Genomic DNA, 12,673 nt, shown 5'->3' on the forward strand with positions numbered 1-12,673 from the left:
TCTGAAAATGTTTCAGTCTTACATCAAATTCTTTGTGGGATTTTAAGGCAAGGGAATGTCTTTGTTTTATATTTAGGGAGTGAATAGTCATACTGACTTTGGCTGCTGTCCAAATGGTTCATTGTGTAAGTCAGTTGAAGGAAATTGCTGTATGCAAAGAGTTTATTCTTGCCTTTGCTAAAAAGTAATTTCTGCCATTAAAATGGTAAACCTAGGGAATTTTAGGGAATAAAAATGATTTCTCCCCATCTATATCCTTTAAATATGCCTTTCAAGTGTGATTCTGAAAACAGGGCAATTATTCTACTGAGAATATATAGAATGTTAATTGTTTAATCACTACTTTAGCACCGAGGTTGCATATTATGCAATATTGGATGTTCTTGAAGATAAGCAAGCTAAAACTGACTTGTATTTATTCAATTTCGAAAGATCTCTATCCCCACAGAAATCCCCCAGCATATATTTAGCATATTGTGGTGTAATCTTTGAAATTCATATTTTTCTAAATGTCCTAATTTTTTACCAGTGTCTAAGAATGAACACATGGTATGAATTAAATATGTGCAGATCATTCTAATAATGGGTCCAAGGTTTCTATTTTACTCTTTCTCTGATTATTCCTTTTTGATATCATTTCCTGGCTCCTCTTCTTTCCCCAGTCTATTAAAGGTGTATATACTTCAAGTGTTTTTCTTGAGCCCAGTCTTTTCATTCTACTTTTTATTTCCCTTGGTGATTTCATCAGTGTCTAATACTTCACTCTCTATCCTTCATCATATTCTCTCTTCTTCACATACAAAGGCTACAGAGTCCTTTAACCTCAATATAGATTAAGACCTGAGGCTTGAGTAAGTGTACTGCCTATGCAGCCTGGGAGACCAGGAAGTGCTGAGGGCATGTGAGGTACACTGGATATTTAACATTGATCTTTTGTGGAACATGTATTAAGGTGGAGGCACATGCTTTCCATTTCTGTGCATGGAAAGCATGCTATGGCTTCTGTGACATAAAGGCCACACAATGTGTTACCTTTTCTAACTAATGACTCAGTTGCCAGATGACTACAGGAATAATGGTAGCTTTTGATCTTTGTAACATGGGGGGCCAGAATAGTACTACCTAGGCATAATGAAGTCTTTTGATTTTCTGAATTTAATAAATTGTTTGTAAGTCTTATTTAGATGTAAAAAGAATTATAAAAGTTAAATTTTAAAATCAGCGAGTTCCATCAGATTTATGTCCGAGTATACAGCTACTCAGCATATTTTAGCCATGAAACCTTTGCTCCCTCATTGCAAAAATACCTGCAAGAGCCTAATTACTTTATTAATAAAAACAATCTGGTATTTTATGTGATTAACATATCGTACAAGAGATGATAGAGTTCTGCTGTTGATTGTCCAAGGATTGATGTAGTTGCCTCTTTAACACTTACACATTAAGCTAACATTGTTTTGAAAAGGTAACTTTGTTTAGATTTACTTAAGCAACAATTTAAATTCTTGAATAAAAATTTCTAACTCACTGCAAAGACACAGGAGAGCTTGAGTCACTGTTGATGAACAATTGCAACCTTTCAAAGTAAATGAGTATGAATCATCAATGTGCAAACACAGTCACCCCCAGAATATGTAGGCAAGCGCCAATAATTTATACAGTTCTCTGATTAAAAGGAATTAGATTCATGTTAGTCATGTTAGCTCATTTAGATACTGTTTAATCCATTGCCTTTGTTTAAAGTTTGTGTGGTGAAGACAGCATAATTTAACTGATTTCTCTATTAAACAGACTTAGCATTTTTGGCACAATGTATTGTAAAGATTGGTGTGTTAAAAATCCATACAAGTCATGCGTTTCTTGTAATCCAACCACCAGTAATAAGACCATTTTAATCATAATGCACAGTGTAATGGTTCATCTCATCTAACCTAAAATCAGTGGGTGTTTTGGCTTTTGTTTTGGAAAATTCCTCACCTTAAAATTATCACTTTAAAATTATCTCCTCATAAGTGCGTTTAAGGGCAGGACATGGAGACAGCTAGCCATTCAGCACCCCACCAACTCCAACCCCTCTTTTTATTGAAAATACATTTTGTCTCATATAATATATCCTGATTATGATTTCCTCTCCATTTACTACTCTCAGTTCCTCCCCACCAACTGTCTCATCCAGATCCACCTCTTTCCTGTTTCTCATTAGAAAACAAATAGGCTTCTAAGTGTTAATAATGAAACATAATAAAACAAAAGGTAACACACCAGAATTGGATAAAGCAAACAAAAAGAAGAAAATGAGGCCAAGAGAAGATACAAGAAACAGAGACCCACTTTATTTACACTTGCGGGTATTCCATTAAAACACTAAAATTAGAAGTTAAAATATGTATGCAAAGTAAAAGACCAATTAGACAAAAATGTCAAAACAAAGTAAAATGATACAAAAAGTCCACAATATACCATTGAGGTCATTTTGTGTTGGTCAATAAACTACTCCAGGGCCTCTCATTCCAGTCCCTCCGTTCATCCATCTATAACTTTCTCCTCTATTTCCCTTTCCTAGCAAGATCTATCTGTCCCTCCTTGAATCTTATTCTATACCTAACAACTGTGATTGTATGGCTTTCAATTTGGTCGTTATTGCCTTAACTGCTAACTGAATACATATCATGTGTGTCTGGGCTAACTCACTCAAGATGATTTTTTTCTATTTCATTCTATTTACTTGTTAATCTAATGGTTTCATTTTTTAACCAGCTGAGTAATACCACATCATGTAAATGTCTTGTATTTTTTATCTATTCTTCTGTTATGATATTAGGTTTTTCAAATTTATGGCAATTATGAATAGAGCAGCAACGAACATGTTTGATTAAGTGTCTTTGTCGTAAGACAAAGCTTGCTTTGATTTCATGACCAACTGTAGTCTAGCTGGATCTTGAAGTAGATCAATTCTCATCTTTGTTAAGAACCACAACACTGATTTCTATAATGGCTGTACAAGTTTGCACTCCTACCAGCAATGGATGAGTGTTCCCCTTTCTACACATCTTCACCTGAAAGAACTGTTACTTGTTTTATTTATCTTAGTCATTCAGAATTGTCTAAGATGAAATCTCAAATAAGTTTTGCATTTGCATTTCCCAGATGACTAAGGATGTTGAAATTTCTTTACATATTTCTCAGCCATTTGAGTTCCTTCTCTCAAGAATTCTGTTTATATCTGTATAACAATTGTTATCCCATCCCTTGTATCCTCCCATTCTTCCCTCCCTCCCACTTGCCCCTTACTCCCTGAGGGGGACCTCCTCCCCCTGTATATGCTTGTAGGGTATCAATTCTCTTTTGGCCTGGTGGCACTGAGAGGAAGGATAGCAGGCTACCAAGAAGAGGCTTGTACTCCACTTTTAATTGGGTTGCTTTCTTTGTAGTTTTTTTTTTTTTAGTTCTTTATATGTTTTGATTAATAGCTATCTATCTATAAGATATATAGTTGGTAAAAAAAAAATCTTTTCCTATTCTGTAGGCTGCAGTTTTGTTTGAATAATGGTGTCCTGGCTTTATAGCAGATTTTCAGTTTCATGAAGTGCCATTTATTATTTATTTGTTGATCTTAGTGCCTGTGATCATGGTGTTCTGCTTAGAAAGTTTTTTTCCTGTTTCAGTGAGATCAAGGCTATTACTCAGTTTCTCTTCTATCAGGATCAGTGTATGTGGTTTTATGTTGACATCTTTGATCCACTTGGGCTTGAGTTTTGTGCAAGGTGACAAATATGGATCTATTTGGATTCTTCTACATGCAGACATCCAGTTTAAACATCACAATTTGTTGATGATGTTGTCTTTTTCCTGTATATTTCTGGATTCTTTATAAAAAATAATCAAGTGTCCATAGGGGTGGGGATTTGTGTCTGGGTCTTCAATTCAATTTGGTTGCTTAATGTCTTGGTTTTTGTGCCAATACCATGCTGCTTTTGTTATTATAGTTCTGTATACAAACTGAAATCAGGGATGGTGATAATTGTAGACATTCTTTTATTATTCACTATGGCTTTAGTTATCTCTGTGTGTGTGGGTGTCCATATGAAACTGAAAATTGGTCATTGAAGATCTGTAAAGACTTGTATTGGAATCTGAATTCCCTGTCAATAGAAGATTTATTTTTTTTCTTACATAGCACTTAAAGTATGAGATTATTTGACAGTGTGGCAATTTTAAACAGCTCTATTTTTCTATATAAGGCATCTATTTGAAGTGTCAATATTAGGAAACAGACACATATTCATCTTCTTTTCTCCCACCCCATCTTTTTTTTTTTTACTTTAGACAAACAAAGGGGATGCTCTTGCCAACCGAGTCCAGAACACTCTTGGAAGCTATGATGAAATGAAGGATCTGCTAACTAACCATTCCAGTCAGAATCATCTGGTTGGCATCCCAAAGAATTCTGTTCCCCAGACGCCCATCAGCAAAAGTGAAACAAGCTTTTATCCAGAACAAAAGAATCGAATGATTCCATCTCACCAGGAGAATACCCACTCCTCAGCACCAATGCCTCCACCTTCTGTTGTGATATTGAATTCCACTCTAATACACAGCAACAGAAAATCAAAATCTGAGTGGCCACGAGATAGTCACAATACTAGCCCTGGACAAGCAAGCCAGGCCAGCAGTCAGCCAAACAAGATGCAGACATCCACACAAGACCCACCCCAAACCCGACTGGAAGATTTCTTTGTCTACCCAGCTGAGCAACCCCAAATTGGTACAGTTGAAAAATCTAACCCATCTGCAAAGGAAGATAATAACTCTAAGTCTGGTGGAGAAGATACATTCAAAGAAATCTTTCAGTCTAATTCACCAGAAGAATCTGAATTTACAGTGCAAGCACCTGGGTCTCCCCTAGTTGCCTCTTCTTTATTAGCTCCCAGCAGTGGCCTTTCAGTCCCAACCTTCCCACCAGGTCTTTACTGCAAAACGAGCATGGGACAACAAAAACCAACTGCATATGTAAGGCCCATGGATGGGCAGGACCAAGCAACTGACATCTCTCCAGCACTGAAGCCTTCTATTGAATTTGAGAACAGCTTTGGAAACCTCTCCTTTGGATCACTGTTGGATGGGAAACCCAGTACAGCCAGTTCAAAGACCAAACTGCCAAAGTTCACAATCCTGCAAACAAGTGAAGTAAGTAATTTTTAAAGTTTTATTTTATTTCATAGTTGGCTTTCTTTTCTCTGTTATCAACTACTTACAAGCAACTCATTTATCTTACTGACTTGTGTGCGTGGACGTCTTCAAATTGAATTTGATTCTTGATCTGTAGTAACTTGTGACACAAATAAGTAACACACTGCAAGTGCAGTTAAGTCTCCATAATTTGTGATGATGAAATAACTGGTTGGGTGGGAGAATGAAAAATGGTAGGTATAAAATAATTTTAGAAAATTATATTGTAGTGAAATTATGTACAAAATGAAAGTATTTTCTAGAACGAATGGGATAAGGAGGAGAGGAGGGAGCGTCTATGATAGGGATGTAAAGTGAATAAATTAATTTTTTTCCGTTGAAACAAGACCTCAAATAGCCCAGGCTGGCATCAAATTCACAAAGTAAGAAAGAATGGCCATAAACTCCTGATCCTTTTACCTCCACCTCTCAAGTATTCCAACTACAAGCACACATAACCATACTCATGAATGTGTTTACAGGAGTATTCTTTGGCAAGGCATTAATAATACCTTCCATAGCCCTCAGTCTTCCTTTTGGTGCTACTTTCTTCCCCAGATGCTTACATAGCCCTTTTATAACTACCTCTATCCTTTCTGTAAACATGTCCAACAAAGTCCCACTGTGTTTAAAATGACTAAATAGCTTGCCTAACTCAAGAACAATTATGTGTAAGTGAGAACTCAGGTGGGACCAGAACCTCTCACAAATAGATAATGATTATGATAGGCCTTGTAGATCCTGAATAGAGGGCATATGTGAGTGAGGCTGCTTCTGAGATAAGCCTCATACAAACAGCTGCCTGTAGCCCTTTCAAGCACATGGCTGCAAATAAGCCACTGCGTTTGGGTTAGATTTCTGTAACTGGTAACTAGAAACTTAAAAAAGCACAGAGGAAGAAAACACGTTAGCATTCTTAATCAATAGGAAGTATAAGACCAACCAACTGAAGTGTTAGACATTTTGTGGCAATGCTGTCTGAAATGCTGAGGTATGATCCAATAAGACTTTTGGCTTTTCTTCTTTTCTTTATTCTTAGTAGATATGGTGATGGAATGATGCAAACACAGAGAAAGACCGGCCTAGGGCAGATGGTTATATTTTTCAACCTATGTTTTCATACTGTCTCATTTTGAGGTGATTTTGTGTTTGTATCATTACACATGAATTCTTGTCAAGTATGCTCCTATGTATCTCATTAGCCTGTGCCTGTTTCTCTAGATACAATGCCTTTGTGGACTGGTGTAACCCTTCTTAACTGGACCCCTCCTCCTGTACCACTTCTTTTCAAAAACATCCCTTCTTTTGATTCTTCAGTGCACTGTCATTACTTTCAGAAAGAAGTCCCATGTTCTTAATTCCATGTCTAAGTCTCTTAACACTTTGAATTCAGTGTTCCTTTCTGGAACAAAGGGATGTGTTTGGTAGGAAATTTGTGTGTGTGTGTGTGTGTGTGTGTGTGTGTGTGTGTGTGTGTGTGTGTCTTTTGCCTGCCTCTTACTCTGTTCTCTTTAAAATTTCTTTTCTCTATTCTATTCTTATGTAGCCATCAAGGAATCTTAATCTTAATTTCTATTACATGTCTTAATACTGTGTTTTAATATAAAAATAAATAGTCATATGCTTTGAGAGAAGAGGACAGTAATGGAAAATTGGAAAATCTTTGGAACCTTCCCTTATCTTAGTATCTACTATTGTTCTCTCCTTTCATGCAGTGATATCACTCAGCACTGACCCCCAAGTAGCACTTCTCTATCAAGCAGTCTGCTAGGTTGTTCTATGACTCATTAATAGAGTAACATGTCATGCATCCAAGGAGATCCATTCTTTTGTAAACTTTACTCTTATGCATTCAGAAAATGGCTGACCTGGATTCAGAAGTGACTTCATGCTGTTTTCTCAGTGTTCCAACACACCAATGAGAAGTAAATTTTCTGAGTGAGCTGACATCATCTCTGGATATGATTATCCAAGGAGCAGTCTATGTGCATACAACCTTAGTGATGGCTCAAATTGACTCTGATAGAGCTTTGTTTAGGAAATGGGTCAGGTATAATAAAGTCATGATAGGGAATCAGTAAAGAGAGAATTTATTTTAAAACAGAGGTCTCAAAGGATTTCAAACAGGAGGATGGTGAAGCCAAGGGAAGAGACAGATTTGAGGGGCAGTGTGAAAACCAAAAATACCAGGAAAGAAATTGAGACATTGGAGAGCCCAACAGAGAGCTTAGGAGGCTGTAGACTGGAATGTGGGCATAAATTCAGGCAGAGTGGAACCTTATGGAGCTTTGAACTTAATGGAATTTATGTGGCTAAAACTCTGACCAAGTCTGAAAATTCACCCTATTAAATCTTGATGGACTTTTCAAAACCACTTAGCATTACAATTCAACTCCAGTTCACGATGCTAGGAATTTCAGGCACTGGATTCTGGGTCCCTTGTCAGTACAGCTATCTTTGATGGGTTGCAGTATTACTTTAAATTATTACCCTAAAGGCTTATGTACAGAGCAATTCCAGTATGTCTCTAAGCATTTGCAATTCTTTCCATGGCTTTAATGACAGAAAGCTGACACGTGCTAGTGAAGTTTATTTACCCTGGATAAGGAGCAGGGAAAATTAAATGACCAGAACACAGATACCACTCATGCCACTCAAATGAAAACACATACAAATAATCAGATATGATAGTATTTACATATCCAGAAATTAAAATTATTAGGAAAACATAATATGCATTCATGTGTGTGTGTGTGTGTGTGTGTGTGTGTGTGTGTGTGTGTGTGTGTGTGTGTGTGTTCATGTGTTCATTTAGGCCTACACTTATTTGAGGACATTTTCATTTCTCATTCTTGAAATCTTTCCTCACTTCTTATAATTTTTATATTACAGTAGGTCCAATCAGCTTTAAGGCAAAATATCAGATGTCCAATTGGGGCATATAGTTTAGGCAAATAATAAAACCATCATGTTCAAATTTATTACCAATTCAAGAAGAATAATGCACTGTGTAGTTGAGTACAGAAAAATTTTCTAAAAACTGCACCTGAAAACAGTAAATTCTTTATTTATACCTAATGGAAACTGAAATTTGTTTGCAAATTATGTTTCTTATAAATGAAATTGTTAATAAATAAATTTTTATACATGATTTTATTACAAATGTTTAGGTTTATTAATGTTTTCCTTTTTACATTATGAAGAAAATATGCTATTGTAGATAGCTTTTTATTTTGTTGCAATTTAAATTTCTTATTTGTGTTATTTACAAGTGGGGGATCCACGGTCTCATACTAAATGTCTTAAATAACCTTTGAAAATCTAGCACTAGCATAGAGAGTGACATCATTCTAATGTGCATTTGCTTCACAGGCTGCTGTTGGCTGTGATTTAAGGTTACCTAAGGCTCCAATTGTCTCACAATTAAGAGCCTTGTGCAGAAGTTTAATAAGACTGACATATTTTAACGACTGTCTAATTTTGTCACCTAGCTGTAAAACTTTGTTCATATTTATGATTCTTCCTCTCTTTTTTACTACCTTTTGCAGTGAGCATGATAAGTTTATTACCATGAAGTGAAGGGTAACCTCTTATCCCTTTGGGGAGTACTATAGAGAATGCTGGGATCTGGCCAATGATGGTCTAGATGTGTCTGCAATACACACCATGTGTTTTCATTGGATGTGCATCACGTGACTGCTGTCTATTCTTACGGAAATAGATAAGGATTCAGCATCAGCTCTAAGTGGTTTAATATCAACCTTACAAGAAAGGAATAGAGACACTTTATATGGTATTACCCATTCAAGGTGTGAAAAAAGACTTTCAACCTTAACATTTATGCACAGATATGTACAAAACAATGGTTTGTATGCATGCATTTGTGTTTACATTTTCATGTTTTGAATGAATTATTCTAACTGGTTTAGTCTTACTGGAATTCACAGTCATTTCCTCAAACACATCTTTTCATATTTCACCCAATTTTAGTGTTTGCTGAAGCTAAATAAATTAGGTTGAGCAGAACCAGAAAAGGGTAGTAAAGGACAGCCTGTATTCCTTTGAGAAAACTGAGGTAAGGGAAGGGCTTGTTTACCAATGCTATATTTCAGTAATTAAGAAAGCTGTTCTAAAACTGTGGTACACTTACACATGGAATGCTGCTTAGCCATTTAAAAAAAGGAAATCTTAAAACTTGCTGGCAAATGTATTGAACTAGAAAAGATCATCCTGAGTGAAATAACCCAGACCCAGAAAGACACACGTGGTATATACTCACCTATAAGCAGATATCAGCCACATAATACAGGAGAACCACACTACAATCCACGAACCTAAAGAAGCTAAATAACAAGGAAGAACCTTGGGAGAATGCTTGATTCTCATTCAGAAGGGCAAATAGAATAGACACAGGAAGCCCTTGAAGAGAAGGAACAGGACTGTAGACTACCATAGAGGTCCTCTGAAAGACTCCACCCAGCCGGTTATCGAAGCAGATGCTGAGACAGGCAAACTTTGGGGTGGAGCACAGGGAGTCTTATGAAAGAGTTGGGATATTCAAGGACCTGGAGGGGGCAGGAGCTCCACAAGGAGACCAGTGGAGCCAACAAATTCAGGCTAGGGGTGGTGCTGCATAGACTGATGCACCAACAAAGGACCATGCATGGTGAGAACCTAGACCCTCTACTCAGATGTAGTAGATTGGCAGTACAGTCTCTTTGTGGTTCCCATATTATGGGGAGTAGGGATTAACTTCTGACATGGTCTCTGATGCCCACTCATTGGTCACTCCCCCCTGGTGGGGCAGCTTTGCCAGGCCACAGAGGAAGAGGATGCAGACAATCCAGATGAGACTTGATAGCCTGAGGTCAGATGGTAAGGGAGGAAGAGTCCCCCTTTCTGAAGACTATGGGATGGGGGAGGGAGATGAGGGAGGTAGGGTGGGACCAGGAAGCAACAAGGGAGGGAATTACAATCTGGATGTAAAGTGAACAAATAAAAATACAAAGAAGAAAAAAGAAAGGTGTTCCCTAGGTGAGTAGGCTGACACCATTCATAAAGTAGTTGGACTGGTATATAAGATACTGATATATAGTAATATCTAGTCAAAGTTTCTCAGAGAATGATTGACATAGATTTTGAACTTGGTCTTCAATGATAAATCTATAAATCTGGATGCTGGGTAATATATGCATATTATTAATATATATAGAGAGAATGGCATTTATAAAACTGGAGGGTAATTTAAAAAATTCTAAGCATATTCTGAGAAAATACCTGTTTGTCTATAAGTACATGTTTGTAGGACCAAAGTGAAATATGGCTAAAAACAACAACGGCAACAACAACAACAACAACTACTACTACTATTTATCTTGAATGAATACACAGTATGGCAGTCAGAGTATGATTATACACTAGACACTTCAGTTTCTCTGACTTAGTGAATAATTGAACAACTCTAAAAGGCTAAAATGAACCCCTTTATTGGTTGTCTAGTATAATGTGGCCATCCCTGAGACCATATATACACCACCAACAAAAACAACCACAGTAGGTTGTACTTATGTATGTGTACATACATATACCTACATATAGATATATGTGGCCATAATAATCAAAGCAAAAGAAGCTATCTATTGGAGAGTGAAGGGCATGGAAGGGGGCTGGAGGAAGAAAATGAAGGGGAAAGTGATCTAAGTCTAATTTAAGATGTATTTTATGAAAAGCTAATTTCCCCTACAATTCCAGCAAGAAGTTCTGGGTCACCTGTGTTGTTCTCTACTACTTCATAAAAAAGAACATCACATTTTTTCTTTTTCTAAACTGCGTCTCTACCTCTGTGAGATGTCTCAAAGCGCTCACCAAGATAAGGCCAGAAAACGTATTCCTGCACGTATGCCTGCCGTTCATTCATTTCATTGCTCCCTTCCTTTGCCCATTAGAACTAATCAAACAGTGGCATATAGAATCACTGGCACTAACACAATTTTGGTTTCCTGATTTTTCTCTTTCTTGCTTTCTCAAGTCTCACTTTTTTCTCACATGCATTATTTTCTTTTCTAAGGCTGTAAATGAGTAATTGTAGCTACCAGCATCCTGAAAAATTGTCACCCCCATTAGCATTCCATTTCTCAAAGTTAAAACAACATTTGCTTTCCATACATCACTCTTGGTGTTCTTTGTTTTGAAATCTATTCTCATTTCTAATGCAACATTATTTTATCTTCATTCTGTAATACAACTTCATGTGTAGTATGCAAACATAAGTGATCACCATTTTTAACGATAATACTTGAAACATCACAATTTATTCAGTTTTGTGATTCCTCAGGAGACAACTGAAAGCAAATATTTCCATAGGGGAATATGTGGTGTAATTGCAAATCATGGTTTCAGTGAGTTATCCTGGCACATGGGAACTACTATATTATCTTGGTTTGTGAAGTTGAAAGTGCTTTTTACATTTCTGGGCCTGTTGTCACATGAGATAAGACTAGTTCCTTGGTGAGGTTACCTCATGTCTAGATGACTGAAGATGTACTTTTCCTTGTCAGTTAAGCCTAACATCATCTTGTTTGTAAAGTAAGTTTAGCCAGTCCCTTCTTATTTTCTGAGATTATCCACATGAGGAAAGAAGGGAAGCATGTAGCCCTTCTCACTTCTCTTTCCCACCTTTTACAATAATCTAGGATTTACTGATAGTAGACAAATGTGAGCAAACTGAGTATATTTTGGGTATTATTTAAAATTAGCCTATAAGATTATTATATTTCAATTTTTATAATAGCTATATGGTACATTTAATCCAAAAGCCTTAAGCTTTGGAATCATCAATCAGCCTTCTAATCCTTTAGTTACCATTCACTAAAATAATGGAGGATAGAGAACATCTATTTTCTTATTATTATCTAGAAAAATATTTTGATACATTCATTTTACAGTAAAGTGATAAGCCTTTGTTATGTGTGTTCCAAATCATCCTGTTATCACGGTATACATTGATTAGTTCAGTGCTTTCTGAGACAGACATAAAACAGGATGGCCTTCATTGCATGCTAAAGAATAAGAAAAGCCAGCAGGTAGATAACCATATTGATTCCACTCAAATAGTAAATGCAGAAAGCTCTAGAGATGAGTTATAAAATTTTATGGTTGCTTAAGTGTGTTTGTTATTTGGAATTACTATGAAAGCAAATAATCTTTAATTAACCATTGTTTTAAAAAAGAGTATGCTTTGATTGCCAAATTGAGTTTTCAGTATGATTGACAATAGCAAAACCTATTACTTGTAATACAATGCCTCATCTTGACTTAGTCCTAACAGGATCTTAAACTATCATTACTCACTTTTTACATATGAAGAAATGCAAAGTACTAAGGGTCCCTTGACTAAAATCACAGGGCTGTCCATATCAATACATTTGACCATGCTGGACATGGA

General features: G+C 36.4%; 1 protein-coding gene across 1 annotated transcript in view; it reads left to right on the plus strand.

The window, feature by feature from the left end:
• The window catches only part of Aff2 (ALF transcription elongation factor 2), a 506,796-nt gene that overhangs the window by 167,244 nt on the left and 326,879 nt on the right, over positions 1-12,673 (plus strand). The window contains exon 3 of the mRNA XM_051142388.1: positions 4,327-5,187. Within this exon, the coding sequence (XP_050998345.1) occupies positions 4,327-5,187 (861 nt within the window). The remainder of the gene's footprint in view (positions 1-4,326; positions 5,188-12,673) is intronic.

The sequence above is a fragment of the Acomys russatus genome, chromosome X (assembly GCF_903995435.1).
Source record: "Acomys russatus chromosome X, mAcoRus1.1, whole genome shotgun sequence".
Classification (NCBI taxonomy): Eukaryota; Metazoa; Chordata; class Mammalia; order Rodentia; family Muridae; genus Acomys; species Acomys russatus.